The following is a 24,705-nucleotide window of genomic DNA, read 5'->3' on the forward strand; positions in this document are numbered from 1 at the left end:
GGAGTGTTGCGTGGTGTGAGAGCGCCCCCAGTGGATTCACAGCTGGCCTGCAGATACAATGCATTTGTGACTGCCATATGGCTGCAGAAACAGCTGTAAAACGACACATTTCTCGAGCCGTGAGGTCAAATATAGATTTTATTGCCTTAGTTTTACACAGTTTTAACTGGAGTTGGCTCTCTGTTGCTTTTTGAGTGAACACCTAGAACTTATATTGGGTCAAGTGGCAGCGTGGAGGTGGGTGAACATAACTGTGCTCCATCATCTTAATGCTAACATGTAGCACTATGAACATAATCAAATACATTACTCTGTTATTGGATTTCGTGTAATATGCCACCTTACGAACAGCCCACCCGAACTGAACCTAATCAGCATTCATGTCAGACTGTAAGTTCTTCTTCAGGGTAAAAGGTGGACTGTGGTAGTAATAAAGTCATAATTTAACTAGGTCATGCTAGTTTTAAAAGTGGATTACTATTGTTAATGGATAATAGAAAGAAACACCAACAAAAGGGATTTTTGACAACCCAAAATTTTGGTTTGTAACTGATGTATGAGCCAGTTTTGTCTTATAAACCCTTCATATGGGTGCCTTATCTGAAAGTGCAAAAATTATATTATACATGAGGTATACGAGAAATGGGTCATTTAATATCTGAGGTGGAGATTTAGAAATTGAACTCTAACACCAGGAAAGTTATTTTAAAATTGAATTGCTACTAGTGGCTCGCTAATCAATCCATTGGCTAATCAAAAACCCCTGAAAGTCCACAGACTGTGTCATTAAATTGAACCGTAATCTATAACTTTGCTCCTTTTCCCAAACAGCTCCGCTCTCCTGCTTCTCCTGCTCCTTCTGCCAAAGGGACCCCTCAGCACTGTCATCAGCTCAGGTTACCAAGGAAACAGCTGATCTCAGAGACATCAGGATTTGGAAGTAAGTGAGAAATTCATGTTATTGAGTTCGTGTGTGATTCGTCGACAGACACTTTTCGCGGCCGACAGCCTCTATCCTCACAGATAAACATGTGTTTTCGTTTTTGTCGCTGCTCTGGGAGCTGGAAGTGGCATCTGAGATTATCACAAGTCTCTGTTTAGGCTTTCTGTTGATAAAAAAAAAAAATACAAAAAAACATTGCACACCCAAACCCGTCTGCTGAATGGATGTGCCATGCACCCAGTGACCCTCTAGAGTGACATGATGGTGGGATCCGTCCCTTGAGCACTTTTGACTATGTGTGTTGTAGCCTATCACAAAGGTCAGGCTGTTTGAACCGATTCCCTGCACTGTGGGAGACGCTCTCCCCGGCTCAACATGAAAGCTGTGAGTCACTCTGTCCGATGGGGAGCAGCACAGGAGAGGGTAAGAAAATTAGGATAACCAGAAAACAGAGGAGGAGCATCGGGGTGATGCTGGACTGATTGTGGAATCAGTGTTTGGATGTTTCTGTTGACAAAAACAACTGCTGTTAGACGCCAACACTCAAGATCGAGGGGTTTTTCACTAGATCATTAAATTTAAGATTTATATTTGAAAGTCAATAAGAGATAATAGCTTAGAGTCACCTCACCATACACTTATTGAAATATTAGTCTTATCGGTGTCAGCGGGTGTTAGTTAGTTTGGTTTGGCGGTGCAACATCGCCCAAATGACGGGCTCCAGCATCCTGCCTTCCTCCAAATGTCACTCCTCTTTTATCTTGTTCTTAGTGCTTCATTTCACCTCTGTGACGCAGCACCCCCTGCCTGCACCACACACACACACACACACACACACACACAGAGGCACATAGGAGGAGGCGGCTAGAGGGCAGGAGAGAAAAAGAGATGATTGACGGGATTGATCATATGAAGCAGTTACTGATCTGAAAATGTCTGGTAACGACAGATAGCAACAACAACACACTCAAGTTAATCTTCTTGTAGCATTTTTAATCATTTCAACCAACGTGTAGCCAATACAGAGGGAAATCTTAACAAAGGGGAAAAACAGACCCTAATAGTGAAGAATCCAAACGGTCTCTTCAGCTCAGGTACAAAAAGAGGTACAGAGAGGAAAATGAACATATCAACCATATTGATGATTTACGACAAACAAAACCGCACTTCCATGAATATTCCTGAAGCTGGGAATATTATCCACCATTCACCTTCAGAAGAGCTTATTTCTCCGTCCTTGTAATCAACAGATGGTAAAGGAAACAGCTTTAAGCGTGTAATCAGATTGGTCGTGGCAATTTTGCTGCTACGGTAACAGAAATCCAGCTGATTGAATGGTGGATTGAGGTACATCTAACATGAGGGGCTTTGTAATGACCCCACACTGTGTGAAATATCTCCGAATTTATTCCAACATTGTACCATAAAGAGGAGATGATCAATAAAGCTCAGCGGGAAAGATCTTAGATTATCTAAAGAGATGAGACTTTTTTTTCATGGACGCTGGTGAAATAAATCAAGGCAATCTTATGTTATTTGGTTACATAAAATTGTATATTAATAAATGGTTTTATATTTTGTAGTTTTAATACTACTAATAATGAATTAAAAACATATACATACTGTAGAACATTGAGGATTATGGCAGTGATTTTGTCTTGTGCTCCTCGTTTTACTTGACTCAATGTCCAACTAAATTTGGGCCCAACATTACTGCACCTACTTTTGCCACAAAAGAAACATTTTAAATCAGGATGACATGACGACCCCATCTGAAAAAAACAGTCATTAACAAAGTCATATCGCAGGAAAATTAAGAACGTTATGTCTCCCCCTGACAAAGGGACCTTTTTTTGTTCTGACTCCCAGCAAAATATGAACCTTCCCTGTACGCCTTGTGTTGAGTGTCTTATGATCATACCAACAGTCCGGTATGAGGCAGTCCAAAATAGATGAAGGCAGCAAGAAACAGCAAGTATAAAAAGAGAGTTTTGTAAGAGATTTGTGCCTTGTAATTTTCTTTGGAACATTTGTCACTGCTTGTGTGACTTGTGCAAACTGTATTCCACCTGAGATTAGAGGAAGTGTCACCGGTGTCTTCCATTTGTTGCTAAATGAGGCCAAAGGCAAATCTTGCCATATGTAAGCACTGTCACACCTGTGTGCTGTGTAGCCACAACAAGCCTGGTTGTTTAGAGCACAAACACAAGAGCACTCACACTGCTCCTGTGTTTTCCTGTAAACAGCACAGGCATCACGGGGGTAGTGTGGACTGGTCGAGGCATCCAAAACTGTTCACATCCAGCCTTGTTTCAACCAAGTGACAGTTTTAATGAGCTGGAGTCGATGTTTTTATAAAGATTAATCCTTAACACTGTCACCGTCGTACAAATTTAACCAGTCACAATGTTTTTCTTTGAGTGGAAGGGAGTGAAATCACGAGTCTAGCAATGTGAGATGATTTTGGTGAGGAGGTGATAATCACAAGACTAAGAACAGATAAACATGATGATAATTTTCCTGGAAAATGGTTAAAAATACACTGGTGCGTCAGCTTGTTTATTATAAATACCACCAGCAGAGCCAGCTGTGAAATGATCCTGTTCAACACAATGAATATTATTAATGCAGAGACATTTTTTTAATGGCTCTGAATATTCACTCCTTTATACTGAGGAACACACCAACATTTTCCATTAATTCCTTTGTGGTATGAGGATTGAATACAGGATAAAAATAGATTGTTTACGTTAATAAACAAACTCATGAGTAAATTGGCACCAAGAGCTACAATAATGACCTTTTACCACCTGTTAAATTTCTTATGTTTTTCTTCCATCACACTTATATAAATTAACACTTTGTTAGAGGTGAACTAGGGCCCAAGTAGAAGGGTGGCAGGATTGTTTTTTATGAGTAGATCATCAGTTAAATCAGTAATAACACACCTGTTTGGTCAAAGAGAACCTGTTGTATCACTAGGTCCATATGAACAGATTGTCAAGGGCCTTATACAATTATATTTAGCGCTTTAGTTGAATTAGAACTGAATCCAGAGGAGAAGAATCCAGAAGGAAGGAAAGACAATATGTTTGATGAAGAAGTGATGATACGTCATGACAAATTGTATTGTGTACATTATTGCCGAACTTTAATGAGAAGTGAATAAGTGAATTAGTGAAGGAATGTATTCCACTGAACATTTGCTTCTCCTTCTAATGGCTCTTATAGTTTTCCATAAACTGTGGAAACTATGTTCCCCCTGAAGCTTTGCTCTCTCAGAGTTTCAGCACTTATGTCTATGAGGTCTTTGTCACTTCACTGAACCATGGTTAACAGAGCAAGGGTTTAGTGTTCATCTGCTGACATCACACTAAAAACAGCCTGATACTGTATGGCTCCACAACATGTAATGCTGCAGCATTATGGCCATTGGGGATATGAATGAGATGATGCAAACAATATATTCAGCTCCATCCTTCTCTAAAAAGCTACACAACCATACCATGTTTTGCAGTTCACTGGATTTTTTGCTTAAAAGCACTGCTGTAGCACGAACAAAGACGTATTAATTCAACACATTTTAGAAAATATGAATAAAACTCAGTGTATTTCTTGGATTACTGGATGGCAGAAGAGAGAGTACATCAGCTACAGCTCTGGTACAGTTTTGTAGCAGTTCTCGTTCTCTGATACATGTAGCTCATTCTTCAGCTGTTGCCGCTGTATGAACTCTGAGGTCTCCTCAAGGATCTGCCCAGGGATGTGGAAGTCAGCTGGCATGTTCTGCTGAACAGCTGACTCCTGAAGGGCCTCGGTCTCTGCTGCCTCTGGGCTGGCTCTGCTGTGAGAGTTGCAGGGCTCCAGATTGCATCCAGTGCCTTGAAGAAACTGCAAAAAGTTCTCCTCAATAGAGGCCTCGTGGCTGGGCAGCTGCTCCCCTTCACTGGGCCCAGCCCACTTAAAGAGACAAGCCAGGTGGCGGCCCAGCTCCTGGCGAATCTGCCGGTTCAGGCAGCCGTAGAAGAAGGGGTTGGAGGTGAAGCAGAAATAGCCAATCCACGTGACCACATCCTCCAGCTGGCCCAGCGAGGTGGGAGAGGTAGACACCACAGCCGAGTAGAGATGGAAGGAGAAATATGGCAGCCAACAGCAGAGGAACTGGCCTCCCACTGCCACCAGGACCACTGCGGCCTTCCCGCCACTGAAGGTCCTCTGAGGGGTGGTGCGGGCACCAGTTCCTCCGAGGCTGGCTGCCATGGTGGAGTGGCTGCTGATGGACTCAGAACGTTGTCGTGGCGTGTCCATCCAGGTGGGGAGTGGACCGTGCTGCATGGCTGCAACTCGCGCCACCTTGAACATGTTGCAGTAGACCACCAGAATGATCATCACAGGGCACAGAAAATAAATAAATGTAAAGAAAACCATGAAAAGCAGGCGTGTGGTCCTGCCTCCCGTCCAGTGGAGAGAGCAGTGTCTCTGACCGGGAATGAGGACAGAAGGAGTCCCCAGACCCTGGTTCCCTTGGAGCAGCCATCCCAGGAGAGGCAGCACTGACATGACAACAGCTTTAATCCAGATTCCTACCACTACCATCACCACCACCCCCACGGTCATCTTCACCTCGTGACGCATGGGATGGATGATGTAGTAGTAGCGCTCCACATTGATGGCACAGATGGTGAGGATGGCGGCACTCACTAGACACACACTCAGGCAGAGGTAGCTCCGACACAGCGCCTCGTCCACCAGGATTCGGTCTGACACCATCCCCAGAGGCATCAACACCAGCGCTGCCAGCAGGTCCACCAGACAGAGGTGGAACACGAAGGCAAATTTGTGCAGCTGTGGGGTTTTGGTGATGACAATCATCACGGCCAAGTTCCCCACCACTGCCAGCACATCCATGATGAGCATAGCACACAGCGCCAAGGACTGGTTCAGATCTACCCCACCTCGGGTGCTCGTGATGGGCAGGGTCACGTTAGAGATATTCGGATGCAGTGAGGCTGGAAAAGTGGGGAGGCCAGAGAGAAGAGTGTTCCAGGAGGGGCTCGGTGTGACAGGATGCTCCATGAGAGGACGGCATGAGGAGGAGAGAGTCTGCTGAATTTCACGGGCCCATCACCCATCCTCCCCTGTCGTAGGGTGTCACTGAGAAGCTTAGGCGGAGGTGTCTCTCATGGCAGCTGGAGCTGTACAGGCCCTGGCCCCAGTAGACTTTAACCCAGAGCTCTGCAGACAATCACAGGAGCTTTCACTCAATTCCTTGAAGATTCTCTCTCCAATATGACCTTCAGCTGAAAATACCTGAAATAAAAGAGATAGTTCTGTTTAAAAGCAGGCACTGCTGAAGATGAACAGAGTTGTTAGAGACTCAAAAAATGCATGTAATACTAATATTGATGCTAGTTTTCTAATACTAATTTGTATATAATCACTAAATAATGAAAAACATTACTGAAGTTTACATTTTAGATTACAGATTACTTGATCTGAACTTGCTGAAATACAGGCTAAAATAATGTAATCTAGAAATTTAACAACCTCATAGATTTGTTATCTAACTACAAATACATTCTGCAAATCAGGAAATCCCTAAAATAATTTGTATATTCTAATATTAATGCAAATACTAAAAGCAACTCTGTGTGTGTCTGTGATCTGACACATACAAGCCGAGTCGTGTTATTCATGTGCTGTTGCTGCAAAGGCCGTCGGACTTGATGCAGTCTGTGCTCACTTGTAGCTTGGGTCATAATTTACTACATATTTGACATCTGCATCCTCAGATGTGTGATTTCAGGGCAACTGCTTCCCCCAGGGAGAAGCTAAAAGCACAGAGTGGACCATATGTCCCCCTTATCAGAGTCAAGAAGCAAACTGCATGAGTGAACAAACTGCAAAACTCAGCACTACAGAGCTTCCTGCTGTCTGGGAATGATGGGAGGAAAAGATCAATAACCATTTTTCATATTATTATGAAAAATGATATAATAATAGAAAAAGTTCAGCTTCCAATGATTTTCTAATGTATAAGAAGATGCATTTTGACAGACTGAATGACAGTGCAGATATGAATTGTTAACAATCCTCTTTTTAATAAAACCTATTAAGCCCCATTAAATCCTGCCCTACATTCCTACCTTCAGCGTGAAAAAGTGTTTGTGTGGCCAAAGTAGTAGTGAAGAGGTCCTGCACTGTTTACTGTCATAACCTCACCTGGACACAACCCCACACACTGTAAAAGCCGTGGAGCGAGCACTAAGCCTTTGGTACATTTCCATGTGCTGCACACCTGCATGTGCAAGTTTTCCATTTCACAAGTGTGACAGGCTTCATCCCTGCAAGACACCTGTTCTTTTTCCTGCCCACATACGCTCTTTAAGCACGACAATCACCTGACAGGCGTAGGCGTGAGTAGGTGGCCTTTGCTGAATAGGTCAAAGGGTTACAGTCACCTTCAGCCCAATTAAATAATCTGTAAACGACATCTGAGCTATAATGTAGCAGAGCAACCCGCTGGTGATTCTTACTCTAATTCAGCGAGGATTTTTTTATTGTTCCCTGGTGTCCAGGGTCCCTTTAACACTCCAAGGACCACTAAAATCAAAAAAAAAAACCTGCTGCAAAGAAAACACATTATCACCACTGCTCCTCAAAGTGAAGGGGTTTAGTCTGTCAAAGGATCTTTTATCACACAATAGTAATTGAATTAGAAAAATATGCCTGTTAGCTGTTAAATGGTCAATTTCATCAAGTCAAAACCAGACAAACAGAACTATTTAAAAAATAAAATGTGCTTAATGGCTCACATGCTGCACAGACTCCCATTTAATGCAATCAAATCAATGAAAGTCATACAGTTTCTAGTCGAACTCTGAAAAAGCCAAAGAATTTACACAAAGCTAGGATATAAGGTTGCGGCAGAATCTCTCTGGCTGCCAACTGGAGACCATATGACCCCATCATATGCACATGACATGGTGTTTACTGCATGGAGAAAACTAGCCTGTTGTTCAAGCGTCCCTTTCATTACAAGGCACTTTCACTCCTCAGCAGCAACATGCGAGTGATTAAAATACAAAAAATGAGGCATCTGTTTCCAGAAATTCTGTCCTTATCCTATCTATACACAAAGATAATGTGATGTGTGATATAATGAAAAAAAGACACTGCCACATTTCCAGCATCCTAACTTCCACTCCCCCCCCCACACACACACACACACACAAAAAAAAAAAACACACTTCTCCTGACCCTCCGTTAACAGGGCAGGTATGTGTGGAGATGTTTGTGATGATAAGTCGGTGACATACCTCAGTCTGGAGAGGGCTGCTTCCTCCTGTGCAGGTTCACAGTCTGCTGAAGGAAAGCCGACCTGTTTCGCTCTCTCTCTCTCCCACACACACAGCAAACACACACCGACACTACGCGCACACACACACACACACACACACACACACACACACACACTCACTCACTACGTCACAGTGAGAGAGAGGGAGGAGAGAGAGGGGAGAGAGAAGAGGGGCGCTCCTGTGTCTCCTCCTCACCTGGCCCCTTTGATCTCGTCATCACACTGACCGCCCACCTCCCCATCCCTTCAAACACACAACACACACCTCCCCTCTCTCAGCTCTCTTCTAGCCAGGTCTTCGATCCAGGTGGAGAGGCAGAGCAGGAGGGTGAGCAAAAAAAGAGGAACAGGAAGAGAGGTCCTGTCTTCCAGCCTGTGATGCACAAAAGCGTGGATACACACACACACACACTCTCCACACTCTCCCACCTCACACACTTTTATACACACATGTACCGGCTCCGAAATGTGCCCAGGGCAACTGCAGAGCAGTGCAGAGCAGACAGGCAGGCGGCGGGTGAACAGGCAGCACTCAGCCTCCACTGCTCTCCACTGGGTCTTAGTGCCTCACAGCCTCTGGGCTCCACATGGAGGGATGGTTCTGCTTTTCACACACATCCAGCTAATCTCACCACAGGTCACATCAGGTCCAGCCAGCCTGCGCAGAAGTGCCCGACAATTAGGAAAGAAAATCACCTTCAGCCTCAGGATCAGCATTTCTCTAATTCTCTGTCTCCTTATGCTCAGCTCGCCAAGATCTCCCTCGATGCACAATCCGGCAAAAGCCCTCTCACGAGGCTGGATTATTGATTCACAGAGTGGAAATGAATCCCAGTGGTTAATGTTAATGAGCTGAGATTAACATTTACTAAAGCACAGCCCACACAACATACATATACACTTATTGAAGTATTTCCTGCCCTGAGGAATGAGTTTGTTTACCATCAGTTAGTTGATTTGCAGAAAATTGGCTGGAATCATTACAGTTGTTTAATCGAGCTAAAGCAGCAAATGTTTGTGTTTGTATTATTTTATATAGAAAATCTTTGGGTTTCGGACAGTTGGAGAAAACAAGGTTGAATGGTACCGTAGTTTTTGGATATTTCATAGATTAAATAATTAGTTGAAAAATAACATACATGATAATGGAAATAAATGGAGCCCTGGACAAATGTCACAAATATATAAGATAATAAAGCTTTGAAAGCTTAAGCAGGACTGAAAAAGGGTTGCAGACTGTTTGCAATTCATTTGAATTAAAAGGTGCGTAATACCTCAGTTCATCAATGTGTACATGAAATTCCACACATATTTTTCAATCTATAATCACACAAAGAATTTTGCAAAGACCATATGCAACAACTTCCAAAAATCAACACTGCAGAAACAATAACACAAAATAGAAGATTTTCTACAGTGGGCTGAAGCTGCACAGCTTATTACGCCTACTCTTGTTACAACACACAACCTATTTGGCATCAAAAGTATATCAGACAAAAATATCTAAGGTTAAGTAATGTTTGGATCCCATTTCAATAAGAGAAGAGATGTGAGGGAGTTTGGGAGCTTTTACAGTAGACACCACTACAGCAGAACTTTATGAACATCTTGAGAAGATTGTGACAGAATTATTTTGTGTTTTTTCTCTTTCAATGTTTTGCCATTTTAAATTGTGTCTCATAAGCTTTTGGGTTACAAGTCATTGGCCCACTGTTGCTGCCTCTGGCTCATATCAAATCAGATTCTTAAGTTATACATAATTATAGATGATTTAGTAAGTTACTGTATTTTACTGTGTATATCCTCTTTGTTACTTAACTTACAGTGAATGGGCTTTATTATTAGGTTTTCTCGTCTCAGTGGGGCTCTGAAAATTATCTATTATTCCTTCCTCTGGATTTGCATAAACGGACTGTCCCACACATCAGTATGTGACATCTTTCTTTCATGCAGTGTATTTCCAGAGGAATTCATTCATCAGTGGAAGTGGAGCTCCACAAACCCTGATTAGTTCATGAGTCATTGCTTCTTTTCACGAACAAATCAATAGGTAAATTGGACACATGTTCATTCATTGATCTGTTGATCTATTAATCACTGTGGCACTGTTAATATCTTCAAAGGCATGATCCTGTTTTGACTTGTTCACTGTGAATCTTGTTGCTAGTGATCCGGCTGTGTGCCGCTGCTGAAAGGCTGTGGTCACTCATATGATCTGTAGGAAAAAGACAGTATCAGATTTTCATTTTTCCCTGAGATGTGTTTTAGGACTGAACTGTGTTAAGGCAACGAAGCACAAAATAATACCAGTGCCCTGAGAGTTTTTATGTATCATAAGCCAAGATGTGATGATAGCGATACTACTGAGGCATTTTGAAGGCGGAAGCTGAATATAGAAGGGTCTTTGTTTGTATTTGTTAATGCTACGCTCTTCAAGCGTGTATGTTCTCTGTGTGTGTGTGTGTCCTGTGACTGTGCTCGTGTCTGAGGTGTTGAATAATCACAGAAATGGCAAATACTTGCTCATACCAGCAGCACCATTCGCATCGGAGGGAAACATAATGGTCTCAATGGTCAGCCTAACTGCATCTTCCCAGCTTGCCCCCGCCCTCACTCTCATACACTTAATACCAGCAATTTGGTGTAGTGTTCAGTGTGTAACTGAACACAGGTGGGCTGATTCATGCTCAATTACAGCTGCTGATATAACATTGTTTTCCATTGTGATCTCAGATCTCATCAGTAGGGGGAGCTCTCACATTTAACAAGTAACTGCGACACCTGACATCCCAGAAAATGTCCTTCTGATTCTCCACAACAACAGTTCTGAAGCCCACAGATTCATGCGCATGGAGCAGGACTTTTAGTGGCATCTAGTTATTTATACAGTTGTAAATCTGACCAACCATTAAATTCTGGTTTCACACTGAGTTGTCTGCCGTTACTCAAGTGTAGGCAAAAGGTCCAGAATGCTAGGATTTAGTTAATTGATAGTCAGATTTTAACATAAATATGTCTGAGGGAAAATAAAGTGAGATGCTGTATAGAAAAAAGAAAGGATTTGGATGTATCTGTGTTTCTGTCAGTGCATTTCAGTTCAGCAGTTGAATGTTGGATTCATTGAAGCAGTGTGCACACATTCATGCAGTTACACACACTCATTTTTCTAGCAAGAAGGGATCATGGTTGGTCTGACGTCAAACGCCTCGGGATATCGTGATCTGCTAAAAACCTTTTGCATTATTTCATACTGAGCTGAATTGTTTAGCAGCGGGCTTCATGAGTGACACACCAGAGGCCACTGAGTATGTGGCAAAATGATTAATGTCACATATTTTTAAATCTATTTACATTTTATATTATTCTAACATATTTATATTTATATTTATATTCTTACATCATCCTCTGCGATGCCTAGTTGTCAATACATTTACAAAACCTGTGGGTAGCCAGTATCTGACCCAAGTTAAATCAACTTTGCTCCAGTTTCATCCCCCCACAGTACCCCAGAGAACAACATCCACCTGAGAGGTCACATCAGACTGATTGCTTACACCCCATAATGCACCTCACCAGATGGAAGAGGCAGCATAAACTCAGAGTGACACTGTGCATCCTCACACATTTCATCTATACTGCTAATCGCAAATTATGAAACATTTCATGCTTTTAAGTGTAGCTACGAGGCCTTTGGAAAAGAGCAGTGATCCAAACTGGATTTCTGAGGGTGTGTTGAGTCTCTCACAGTCTGTTTAAATCTACAGAGAGAGAGAGAGAGCGAGAGAGTGTATCACCAAATGTTGATCTACATGCTCCACTTACTCCCTCAGTGTTACTAGAGCATGTAACATAACATCTTATCCTACCTGGTTTTCAACATTTATTCTGCAGCACGGAAGAAAGGAAACAACACCTTTGCTATTTCAGGCACATTAATACCCAACAAAATAACTGTTTTTAAAGAAATACATATTCTAGAGCAAAGATTTGAGTTTGAGGGATATATTGCATGATCTACTTTTTTTTTAGGACTGACTCAAACAGTAAAGATCATAAGAACAATGTGGGATAGCTTGCTGGGAATCCTGGGACAACCTGCCCTCTGTAGGCAGCCAGAGAATACACTACCCAGTGATGGTAACTGGATTGTGCTGTTCGATTTCCCAGAGTCATGCATTAGAGTCCAAATAGACACAATTAGCACTCTCTGTTGGCTCCAGGTTGGCACTGTCATCCTCTGCACACACTGAGTCACTGATGAGAGCCGACGCTCTGGGCTGCCTGTCTGTGGAAGCATAATAACACAAAACCTCTGAAAATGAGCCAAGACTGTAATAAAACTAAAAAAATGAGGATATACAGCCTCTTGCAGGCATTTGAGTCTGAGTTCTTGTATCATCATTTCATTATCGCTGCCATAATATTATACCATATTGTATTTTTCTCTTTTTCAGCATGTTCAAGTAAAATGTACATTTCAGGTCTGCAGATGCTTGATGAATCTTTTCAGTGTCACACTTTTTATTGTGAGAACATCATGACTCCACTTTGAGTTACTGTTTTGTATTCACTGAGTAATTTCATGTCATTTGACTGATTCATTTGATAATTTATGATTATCATTAAAAAAAGTATTTTTTTTGTGAAATTCCACACTGAATTAATAAGTATATGTAAAAATACGGGTTTTTATTATGGCATCAGCTTATAAGTAAAAGTAAAACTATTTCCTAGATCCCTCCAAAAACATTTGGGACTCTCCAAAGATGACTATATCCATGAATGAGAACACTGAGCTGCCTTTGTAGTATTTGGCTGGCGGTGCAGTGGGATGTGCAGATGTCCTTGGTTGAGTCACAAATAGCCTACAGGGACTTTGGTGCTTTACACTGCAGCAAGACACGACCTTCATCTGTTAGAAGGACACACAGTTCTGAACCACAAACATGGACCTAGTGGACCAAAAATATAGGAGGGGGACTTAATGATATGAACATCCTTGAAATGTAATGTATCAGCCCTGGTACAAACTTTCCTTTGTTTTTATTTATTGGAGGGCTGCCATTATTCCATATATTATTCTCTTATTCCTTTTGATGTTGTCCTGTGTACACACACACACACACACACACACACATACACACAAACACACACACAGACTGACAAACTGGTGATGGCTAACCAACCGGACATCGTGTTGGTTGCCAAACAACAGAAGAAGGCAGTGGTGATAGATGTAGCGATCCCAAGCGATACCAACATCAAGAAGAAGCAACACAAGATGTTCAAAATATTCCAAGAAAAGAATTCCTGAAAGAGGAGCTAGAAAAGATGTGGAGAGTAAAAGCAACATTGGTACCAGTGGTAATCAGAGCAGTGGGGGCTCCAGCAGATTCCTGCATTAAACCTGATCAGTGTGGTGCCATTGTGGAGCATTTCAGGTGTGGTAGAAACATTCAAAATTTCAAAATTTGTTTGGAAAGTAAAACAATTCTCAGACACTCTTGAGTCTTTCAAAGCGATGATAGGAATTACAGCTCTTTGAACGGAGTTGGAGCTTATGCGTCTTTTCCTGTCCAAAAGCTTTTTTTGCACAACAGCAGCTCCAGTCCTGTAATGGGCATGAACAGTACAGCTCATTTCAGATTTATCACATGCTGAACAGAATATCCCTGTGGCAAATTTACCACAATTTCCCATACCCATACATGGTCTAGATTTTGGGGATTACTAAATTTATCTTCAAAATAATCCGAAGGGGCAGTGAAATTTGGGGACAACAATAAAAAGAACAACCCTTTGTACCAAAGAGCTTTTGGAAAGAATTTGACCATTAGCAAACAAACGTTTTGATTTAAAGTCAACGTTCATCAGAAATGATAAAAGCTGTGTTTGACATTATGAAAAATACACTTATTTGCTTTGTTGCTGGGTTAGAATAGGAAAACTGATATCACTCTCCTGTCTGTACAGTCAATATGAAACTACAACCAGCATCCGGTTAGCTTAGCACAAAGACGGGAAAGGGGTAAACAGCCAACCTGGCTCTGTCAACAGGTGACAAAATCTGCCTACCAGCACCTCTAACATTCACAACAAAGTGTTAACACTTTGGTTTTTGTATGGACCAAACAAACCTGATGCAACGCATTAAATAGTGAGTTTTAGAGATGTCTATGGTGAAGGTTAGGAAAAAAATGTGGTGGTGGTTTTGGCTAAATGTAAATAAACATGAGTCTGAGTATCTAAACATAACCTTAGAAACATGTAATAATGCTCTTGTCACTACAAATGGATATCATTCTGCAAGATTGCATACTTTGGTGAAAAATAATACATTGACTGGTAAAATTTTACTGATAGATTCACCATCAACATATTCGTGAATTACGTAAACTAATATCCTCATTGTATTAATAGAAAATGTAATCCAGCTGGAATTATGTTTCCTACAGGAAATATTTCCTGTTGTAGTTCAGTTGCATAAGATCATGACACAAAACACCCCTTCATGCAGTGACAAATGTTCAGTATTTGGCTGTTGGCAGTGTCTACCTTAAACAACCCCTTGTGAGAGGATAGCAGCACTTGCATATAATTAAACATTTACATAGTAAATTTGAAGAACATCCCATAGCTGCAGTTTTCACAGAAACCAAGCAGTGCGTTCAGTCAGTTGATTAATTGCTTTATCATGAGGCAGAACCAAAACTAAAGCCAAAACATCCCCTCTCCTTGGTGGGTTTACCATCATAAGTCTCTTATCTCCTGATAAGGATGGTTATATGCATTCCTATTCTGGACCCTCTTTCCTGTCCTTGCTCACATCAGCAAGCTTCAGCTTTGCGGTACTAAATGTAACATCAATATCCACCATAAATATGAGCACTCAGAGCCTTTTCATGGAAGTGTATTTCCTCTCAGAGAGCATCTACTCTAAATGACAGCACAGGAGAGCCTGGATGTGTCTTTTTTTCTTATGTTTTTTGTATTATTCATTTTGATATTTTGGGGGTGGGTGTAATCTGTATCTTTTTATTTTTCATAAAGAGGATTATTCTCTGTCTTCAGAGAAAAGGTGTAGTTACATAACAACTGAGCTCTTTTTTTTTTTTTTATTAATAGAAAAATGGCCTTATGTCCCTTATTTTATATTGCATTATTTTGTCATGTATTCATACTGAAAATAGTCAAATGGAACTTTGTGTGTTGACTATGATCAAACACAAAGGCGCAACTCACAGAGACTGGGGAAGGACGAACATGAGGGTTCAGAGCAAGTGGCAACCCACCATGATGGCACCCACTGGTTTGCGAATTGCCGTTTTGAAGCCTCGAGTTTGCAGTTTGGCCGCCTCCATCTTGATTTTTTGAAACCAGAAGAAACCATATTTGGAGAAGAGGGTGGAGCTGAGGAGGAGCAAGGGGTGGAGCTGACCTTAGAGCCGAGGTCACTATGCCCGCCCACCTAAACTGTCGACCTGACAACGGCATCAATCTTTCAGCTACCCAGCACTGCTGAAGCCGAAGTCATTTTCCATAAGTCGAGGTAAACTTTATTATGAAGTGTTAAAGTACTTTTAATAGTTAATAGTTAAAAGGGACTGCTCTAGATTGACAAGCCAAAATGTGTCATACATTAGCCACGCCCCAATACATACCCTACTTTATCGTCTATTTTAAATTAAATGGGACTATAATTAAAAAATGAATATCATGTTGTATTGAAGAAGACTTGAAACTAGCGATTGAGGGTCATTTTCTCATAGACTTCCATACAATCGGACTTCTTTTTGCAACCAGTGGTGTCGCCCCCTGATGGTCATTCGATAGAATGCAGGTTTAAGGCAGCAGCGATGACACTCTAGGACCCCGTGACATCACAGTTAAATGTGGTTACGGGTGTGTGACCAATTTGTTGGTTTGTTTGTTGATGAAGCAACTCTCAACCAGGGAAGGCTGCAAAACTTGCTTTTTAGCCTGGTTACTCTTTAAATGGAGAGCCCTATTATGAAGAGTACATTGGATACACTGTAAGTTCAAATAGAATGAGACTGTAATGTGTGAGTGTGTAGCACCTCCAGTTGTCAGATAATAAAGAATAAAGATAATAATAGGGAAACTTTCTTAGAAAAATTCCTGTAATGATTAAGACAAGATTAAACAGGGGTCTACAGCCATGTTAGCAGGTTGTATGTAGTCACAGCAGTGTTTTGAGCTCATGCTAATGTTATTGTGTGCATGTAAGCCTGTTAGGTGTAATGTTTAGGCTACCATGTTTGCCATTTTAAATTACTGTATTAGCATGCCAGTAGTTATGTAGGTATTTGGTCATAAATCAAAATACTTGACTTGAGAATTTCACTAGAGGAAAAAACAGGGGATCATCACAGTGATTACTGTTTATCCTTCTTAGACCTTGAGAGTCTTAACCCAATTTCATGAGAAACCAGAAATGTGGACATATATCACTCAAAACCACAAATGTCAACTTCATGGTGGTGCTAGTGGAAAATTCAACCAGGCTCAATAAGATTCACCCCTTGGGGACCATGAATATCTGTACAGAATTTCATGTCAATTCAGTTATGCTGCTAGTGTGACTAATACTAAGAGTCAGAAGTCACAAACTGTGATATTATGTTTTCATCCATACCTTTGAGCCAGAGGTTCCCAGGATTGTGGCATAAAAAAAAGTATTTTAATAGATTCATTAATCTAAAATTGAGGTTTAAAATCACATATTTCTTTATTTCTGAAAATAATGTTATATTGAATAACGTTTGCCTGGAAACAATCTACCTTTTCTTGCACACATCTATGAGACTAGAAAACAACAGGAATTACATTATTTCCCCTTTAGTGACACATTTTCCGCTTGTTTCGAAGAAAATTAAACACTGTGACTAATGAGGCTAAGTGGTATGTTAAGACTGAATTTTAAATGGTCATGTCTCTTCAAAAAAGCAAACCTGTTGAATGAGGTTAGTCAGTTTTAAAATGGCCAAAAGGCCACAGAATGATTGGTAAAATAAAAAGTTATAGTGGGTAATAACACACTGGCTCACACTGCACAACCCATTTTCTGTGGTTTGACAGTTGATGAAAAAGCATTACTCACTCTAACTGTCTAAATGAACATTAGGTAACAGATATAGTCATGACATACATATTTATGAGAACATTACAAATGCCAAAGGTCTGTGAAAGTGAAACATTGACGCAGCAACTCAGTCAGATAAATCAAATGTGGTTCTGTCGTTCTATCAGTCTGTCCTTCCTCTGCAGCTCCTATGAAAAAACTGAAATCAAAACCATCAGAGCACTGTTTTTGTTCTCAGCCCTTTCTTCAGTCTTTTCACTGCACTTGCACATGTCCTCATTAGAGCCAGAGAGAGCTGAGTCCTGCGGGCAGGATGGGGAGGAGGAGGAGGAGGAGAAGGAAGAGGTGGTGGAGGAGGGGGTGATGTTGTGAAATCCAGACAGATGCTGCACAGTTAATAATGCAAGCCAGCTGTCAGCATTCACAAGGGTGAGAAATTGAAAATCAACCAAGCAGCCGTCAAGCTCGTCGAGCACTCAGACACAGTGGTTCAACAAACTAAAATATATTTTGACTTTAGTTCACATGTCATTAATTTTAGTCAGGGACCAAGTTTAATATTTGCAAAAATCCTGGAAATGTTTGAGAAATACGTTGATTCACTTTCTTGCTGAGATTTAGATTAGAGATTAAACGCCGTTCTCATGTCTGCCCATTAACGGGCAGATAAAGTATGTGAGTGAGATTAATCTTCTGATCAAACTCTCCACCGGAAAGCGGATGAGCATTTTACCCAAATGTCAAACTATTCCTCCAACTCAGTGCTGTCTGTTTATGTAATCTAAAAATCTTTGCAGGTTCTGGGCAAGAGTAATACACACAATAAGACAAACAATAACACTGCATACAAACACTTTCTCGTTCCCAAATCCTCTTTTATTCTACACAGACAAGATAAGGTTCTGACCATAAATGCTCCTCCTCAGGTCATTTATACAATCAACAAATATGCCTGCTCCTATTATGTGAACACAGAAAAGGCCACTAACCATCACGTATCAATGAAAGGCAAGAAAAGAATTGAGAATTGCTTTTTTTTTCCTTCATGTTTTTAACAGTAATCCTTCATGTCAAAACTGGCCACACTTCAAAGAGTTGACATATTAAAGGCCAACCTGGAACAAGAGAGAAGTGTCACCTGTGTAAATACATCTGCTTCCTTCTGGCTTCATTATCCTTTATTGGACACGATTGATAACAGTATCTTTGTCAATTGTTCTGACTGAGCTTTGACTGGCAATTATATGTGAGTCGAGTTTTAAATAATCTAATCTTTTCTCAAAAATACAATTAAATTGCTAAATGATTTTAATGAGGCATTCCTCGTGGATTTGGTGCGTATTATACTCAATATTAATAAATAAATAGATAAGGACCATAACCCAAAGCCTTTCAGATGTGATTCAAGCCTGTGCACAGATTACAAAATAATAACCACGTAATTCTATGTTTAGGGACTGGAAAATAAATATTGTGCATTTGAGATTTGCAAGTTCATTTGGTGGGGCACAGATTAAACAAAAGCACAAATGTTTAAAACGACAGGATTTCTGTTTCTGACAACATAAACAAACTAAAGGCGCTTTCCTTCTGTGCTTACTGCTAGATCAGATGTAGGAATAAAGTCAGAAGTAGAAATCCATTAACAAGGGGATGCTCAAGGGAACTTATATCTTTGAGGAACCATGATTTCTTTTTAACTGTGTGTGTGTTTAAGGGGAAGAGATTTATTTTTACTTGTCACTGAACACACAGCTCTGTGACAGGATGGAATCGTAATAATGACCCTGCAATAAACCCTGTTTCCCAGAAAACATCCACACACAACAGAGAGGAGAGGGCTGTGATTAACAGAGGCAACAGCAAGAGAAGCAGAGCCCTTTAAATCCCTTAAAGCTCGACAACACAAGGCTCTTCCCAAGGCAGAAGATTATTACAGACTGACACAGCCACAAAACAAATCTGTTTAATTTACAGCAGCAGTCTCCTTACTGGGATCCCCAGAGCGCCAGGCTGTTTCTCTTGATTGTGGTTGTTTTGGTTGCAGTATGTAGGACACCCCTGGACGTTTCATAGCCAATATCATGATGTGGATGACAGGCACCAAATCTAATGGCACCACTGGGAAAAGTAGAAAAAAGTGGAACAAAAGGTACAGGCATTGGTGAAATAACTACGCCATTCAGATCTGTTACTCCGTAAAAGAAGCAATACCACAGCATACAAGTACAAATCCTGCATTCGAAATTCTTACATTTCAAAAGTTAAAGCTGCTCTAATCAATATGTTAATATTAACAATAGATCAGATGACTACATGTCCTGTGCAAGGTGGCAACTGTAGTGGTAAATCCACAGAGAATTATGATATGACTTGTGATTTTTTTGACTGCAACAACAACAAATACCCCACCGATTAGCAGCTAGCTGGTAAACATAGTGGAGAATTTAGCACCTAAAGGGCCAGATATTATCCTCAGGAGATGGTGGAGACCATTTCTGAAGCTTTCTGAAACTGACAATCCAACATTCACACCCACTTCACGCTGTGATTGGTCAGCTGTTCAGCTCTCTGTTTTCATTCCTCACAGTACTATTTGTGGCAGTTTTCATGTGAACAACCCAGTGCAACATTTGGTCTCTATGACCATCTGATAACATGTTGTACAAACCACTTCTTTTTTTAGTATAACCCAGCCCTCAACTTTATAGGATAATAATATTACCTGTCAAGAGGTCATAATAAGTTAATACAGGTTAAAGTAAAGGTAAGGTATTATTTTTCATAATTACATGACTTATATTATTGGATTACCACCAGTGCAATAACATATAAGCAGCATTTCTGTACTCCTAAATGGAGTTAATGTCAACTCCTTTACGTACGATTTGGTACTTACTTTATCACAATGTGTGAACAAGTATCTCAAACTACCAAATAAATGCAATAAAGCAAAATGTATCACATATACTTATGAAATTTATTTGAAGTGTGTATCGTGTATTCTTTTATGTTCCACCACAGGGCACTGGGATGAAAATGAGTCAGAACCACAGCCCCTGAGAATGACAAGACCACAACAGGAAAACAGTGCACAATACACAGAATGAGTGACACTTACTATTTTACATAACCTCTGTCTTTGGTCATCTGGCTAATCCACACACTTCCATTCACACACACACACACACACACACACACACACACACACACATTCAGCTTTCATAGAGTTAATGCCTGAGATAATTAAGTTTATAAAGGTCCATATTCACTGATCTAACTTCCATAACCAGACACATAAAAGGAGGATGTTTCAGCGTTCAGATTTGTTTTTAGAAAAGAAATACACAGGTGTAAATTATAAAATGAACTGAATTTAGCTGACTCAGTGTCAGGGTCTGGGTGGAAACACAGTCTTTGTTGATGCTATTAGTAACACCTGTGCTGTATTTCTAGTAAATCTGGCACCATGAGCTTTAAAATCTCTTCAATGTTTTTTTTTTTTCTATTTTTCTGTTCGATAAAAACTGTTTCTGTTCCTTGAACCTGAACTGTGCACCACTGGAGGCGTGCTACACCACCATACTGAGCTCTTTCACCCCTGATGCTCATTCACAGGCTGTATCTCAATACCTCCTGAGCGAGTGTCCAGTCTTGGACGAACACACACCTGAATAATAGATGTGTCCTCCAGCATCAAAGAAACTGACTCATTCACTCCCTCATCATGCACTGCTATCAGCATCAGCAGCCATTATATAACAACCGCAAAGGCCAGATCTAGCTTAACTCAGGGCTGGGTCTGTCTGTCTCTGATGCTGCTGCTGCACTGGCTTTTTGGGCTGACTTTCCTCTAGTGCATCGTGGGATTGAACAAACCGCACACAATGGCAGGACAGCGCTAAGATTGAGGATAGGGAGAGAGTCTAAAACCTGCTTATAAAATCCTCTTACTCATATCAGAGTCGCTGCAGTGCGTTCATGTGCGAGGCGGGTGTGTCTTATGCAATCAGGGCAGTCAGGTTTTGTTTTGGCTGGCACTGTGAAGGCCAGAGTCCAGGGGGAATGAGAAGGAGCGATGCTCAGAGGGGATGACCTCTTTCCAGTATCTGATAATGTTCCAGCTAATGATGGGAATTGGGAAGGTGTGTCTAATTTTAGAGGCAGCCGAGATCATCAGCACGTCCATCAGTCGAAGAGGTGCACACTCAGTTACATTAGCAAACACACAAGCATGTTCTCTGGCAAGTGTACACACACACACACACACACACACACACAAGTGTGAGTAAAAATAGAGAACTGATTCCTCTCAGCTCACTGTGTCTTCAGCACCCGCTAACAAGGAACCTCCTCGGTGTGTGCTCCATTATTCACAGCCCAGAGCTGAATAAATAAAGGCATATAGTAAACACTCCTGATCTAATGATGCAACAGGACGCTTGTCTCAGCAAAGCCAAAGGACATTCTGTCCAACTTTCTCTAGCTCTGCCACCCTCCCTTCTCCTCCCATCTCCCCTTTCAGCCCTGCATCCTGTCTCCTCTCTTTTTCTGCTCCTTCGTGGCCTCACAAACGCTGCCCTCCGTCCTGCTTGGGATCCAGCTACTTGCTTTGTAGTTTGAGCATTTCATCAGCATTTCATGCAAAAGTACAGCAGATTTACTGGATGTTTTCAGGCTCCTTCATCCCTCTGAGGTATAGACACTCAGCCTCTCAATTACACTCCCCTCCTGTATCATATGGCACTCAGCCCATCATAATGTAATGTTTCCATATTTAGCTCACTGAGGTTTTGGAGAAAATGATCCCACATTAAACACGATTTCATTCCTGTAAAAACTGTCTGTATTCCATTAGTTTGTTGCAGCATCATATTCACAGTTCAAACTGTATTTCTGTGTTACATTTTATTGATAAGAAGGTTTCTTATTTTTAAAATGAAGAAAAATCTCAACAAATCTCTGGGTATAAAAGACATTGCACCCCTGTTACTTCCATGCATGCTTTCCTCTCAGCCTCATTACAGTACTCCACTCCAAATCGCAGAAGCAATTTTCTGTCTCCCCTGGAGCACAATCATTGCCGTTTGACTGGAGAGCTGTAGAGAAGACCTCTTCATCCAGGCTTGATGTGCCACTAGTGGCCACAGATGCAGGCACTGAAAACAGAAAAGTGAAGAAAAAAAAGCCAAGTGCTCAGCAAACAAGCCGTGCAGGTCAGCGTTTTAACCTGTCCACTCTGGCTTGATGGGCTCTTAGCAAAGATAACAAGAGGGAGTCCAGGTTGTGCAAAGTCTCAGTCATTTGCGAGGGACAGGAAGTCCTATCTGCCAAGTAATGGGCTCTGTGTTGACTGCTGCTGCCTCGCCTGCTGCTACACCTCTCTGACACGCTCCCAAAATGGCTCCAGAGCAGGGAGTTATAAGAGACGCTGAGTCAAAAATTGAGCATGAGGAGAAAACAGAGAAGCACACTGGGCTGATATGCTGAAGAAGTGCTGCAGGCTAAAACTGCTGCTGTAATTCCTAAGCAGCAGCAGCACACACACCCTTATCATTTTCAACAAGCCATATTTGAATTCTTATTTCTGACACAGGAAGCCAAACATTTTCAGAGCAGTGAGTCACTGACTATTTGGAGTCTTTTCCAGCCTTCTCCAGGGGGGCCTCATCTTATTGGCTGAGTGCAGGGGCTCAGCAAAAGACATTTTGCAAAGACAGAGGATTATAGTTGTTTTCCCACATAGTTAATTAGTAGAGAATCATCTAATTCCTTTGGGAACTGCCAGCATGCATCAACTCCTTTATCTTTGCCCTGAGGAACAGATTAACAGGTATTAGAGATACAGACTGGGAAATGCCTTGTCTTCCAGTATCACACAGTATCGTCTTTCCCTCTCTCTGATACTCTCGCTACTCAGAATATCAACAAAACAAAATGATATCCTTTTTGTTGTCTGTATTTATGATTGCAGATTTAATAATTCCCAGATACAGCTTTAAATAGATCTGAAATGGGTCTTTGAGTTTCACCTGACAGAGGTAATTATGCCCATTTACTACAGCAAAGCTTGTAACTACATTAGTGACAGCTTTAATTAGTGAGTGAAAACAATGTCTGCCCTGCCTCCTGATTACATCCATTGTTAATGTTCACAGTGCATCAGCGTAGGCTGACACCTGCAGCCCTTCCTCCATGATTTAGAGTAGTGGTCTGTGCCATCATAGAGCACATGGCTGAAGCACGGCCTGTTGCTAAGCGATGGGAGAGGAAGACGTGCCAAGATTACAAACAGCGCTGCTTTTATTGAAGCATGTGCCATCCATGTGGGCTTTTTCCTCTGAGATATGATTGCTGAGTGACCTTGTTTCGTCCCCGCACGTCTGATCAAACACAAAACTGAAAGTGTTGCCATGGAGACCAAGAGCAGTCCAGACATAGGCTAAACAAAGATTACGGTTAAATTTTTTTTCTCTTTCCTCTTGAGACCATTCGTGCATCTGCATGTCTCAGATTTTATTTGAGCCAGAGGGAAGTGATACTGCAAGAACAGCAACTTGACCCCTTATGAGCTAAACACCTCATTTAGCAATAGTTACCTGCGTCAGACACACTACTATTGGGCTGATTTATTTAGAACTAATGCATTATTAACAATGTCTTTGGTGCAAGCTGTCCTGGCGTTTATGTGCATGATGAACTACAGAAAATTACACTTCAACCCATTAACTCCTTTAAATGACAAAATGAACCATAAATTCACCTGGAAGCAGTTTTTTTATGTAGCAATCAGCTGGAGATTCATTATCATGTGTGCTCACAAACCATTCAGTGGTTTACATTTCAGTTGCTTTAAATCAGCTATAATTCATATTTCTATAATTACAATGTTATAAAATGACAGAGTGAAAACGGTGTGAAAGGCCGATATAACCACAGAGAATTATCACCTGAACTGGCAACTTCAGTCAGCCTGTTGAGCTTTAAAGGGTGTGTCAGTTCAGTGATTGGCTCTCTGGCCTGCCTCACTGCTCTTCTTCACTCTCACTGCTCTCATGGCATTTTTTCAGCCACAGCCGACATCTGTTTACAGCTAAAATGCTCTAAAAACCCACTGTAAACCACCTCCAGACACAGTTAGCGACTCGCTAGTTAATGTTTTGGGGCTAACTGGGAGAGACAAAAAACAGAGCTAAAATGCTAAAGTGAATATGCAACAGATGGACACAAGCATGACCTTGAAGGAATGACGTTATTCTGTAACTACCAGATGTGTAAACAAACACTGTTTGCAATCAC

At 41.2% G+C, this 24,705-nt stretch overlaps 1 protein-coding gene across 1 annotated transcript; it reads right to left on the reverse strand.

The window, feature by feature from the left end:
* Positions 1-1,915: 1,915 nt before the first annotated feature.
* On the reverse strand, positions 1,916-12,287 carry gpr61 (G protein-coupled receptor 61). The gene is made up of 2 exons (XM_071475990.1): positions 8,263-12,287; positions 1,916-6,253 (listed from the first exon to the last, which is right to left on the reverse strand). Exon 2 carries the CDS (start codon positions 6,017-6,019, stop codon positions 4,595-4,597), a length of 1,425 nt encoding a protein of 474 aa, XP_071332091.1. The 5' UTR covers positions 6,020-6,253; positions 8,263-12,287; the 3' UTR covers positions 1,916-4,594.
* Positions 12,288-24,705: the final 12,418 nt, after the last annotated feature.

The sequence above is a fragment of the Trachinotus anak genome, unplaced genomic scaffold (genome assembly GCF_046630095.1).
Source record: "Trachinotus anak isolate AG129_WGS33_773 ecotype Australia unplaced genomic scaffold, CSIRO_AGI_Tana_v1 ptg000004l, whole genome shotgun sequence".
NCBI lineage: Eukaryota > Metazoa > Chordata > Actinopteri > Carangiformes > Carangidae > Trachinotus > Trachinotus anak.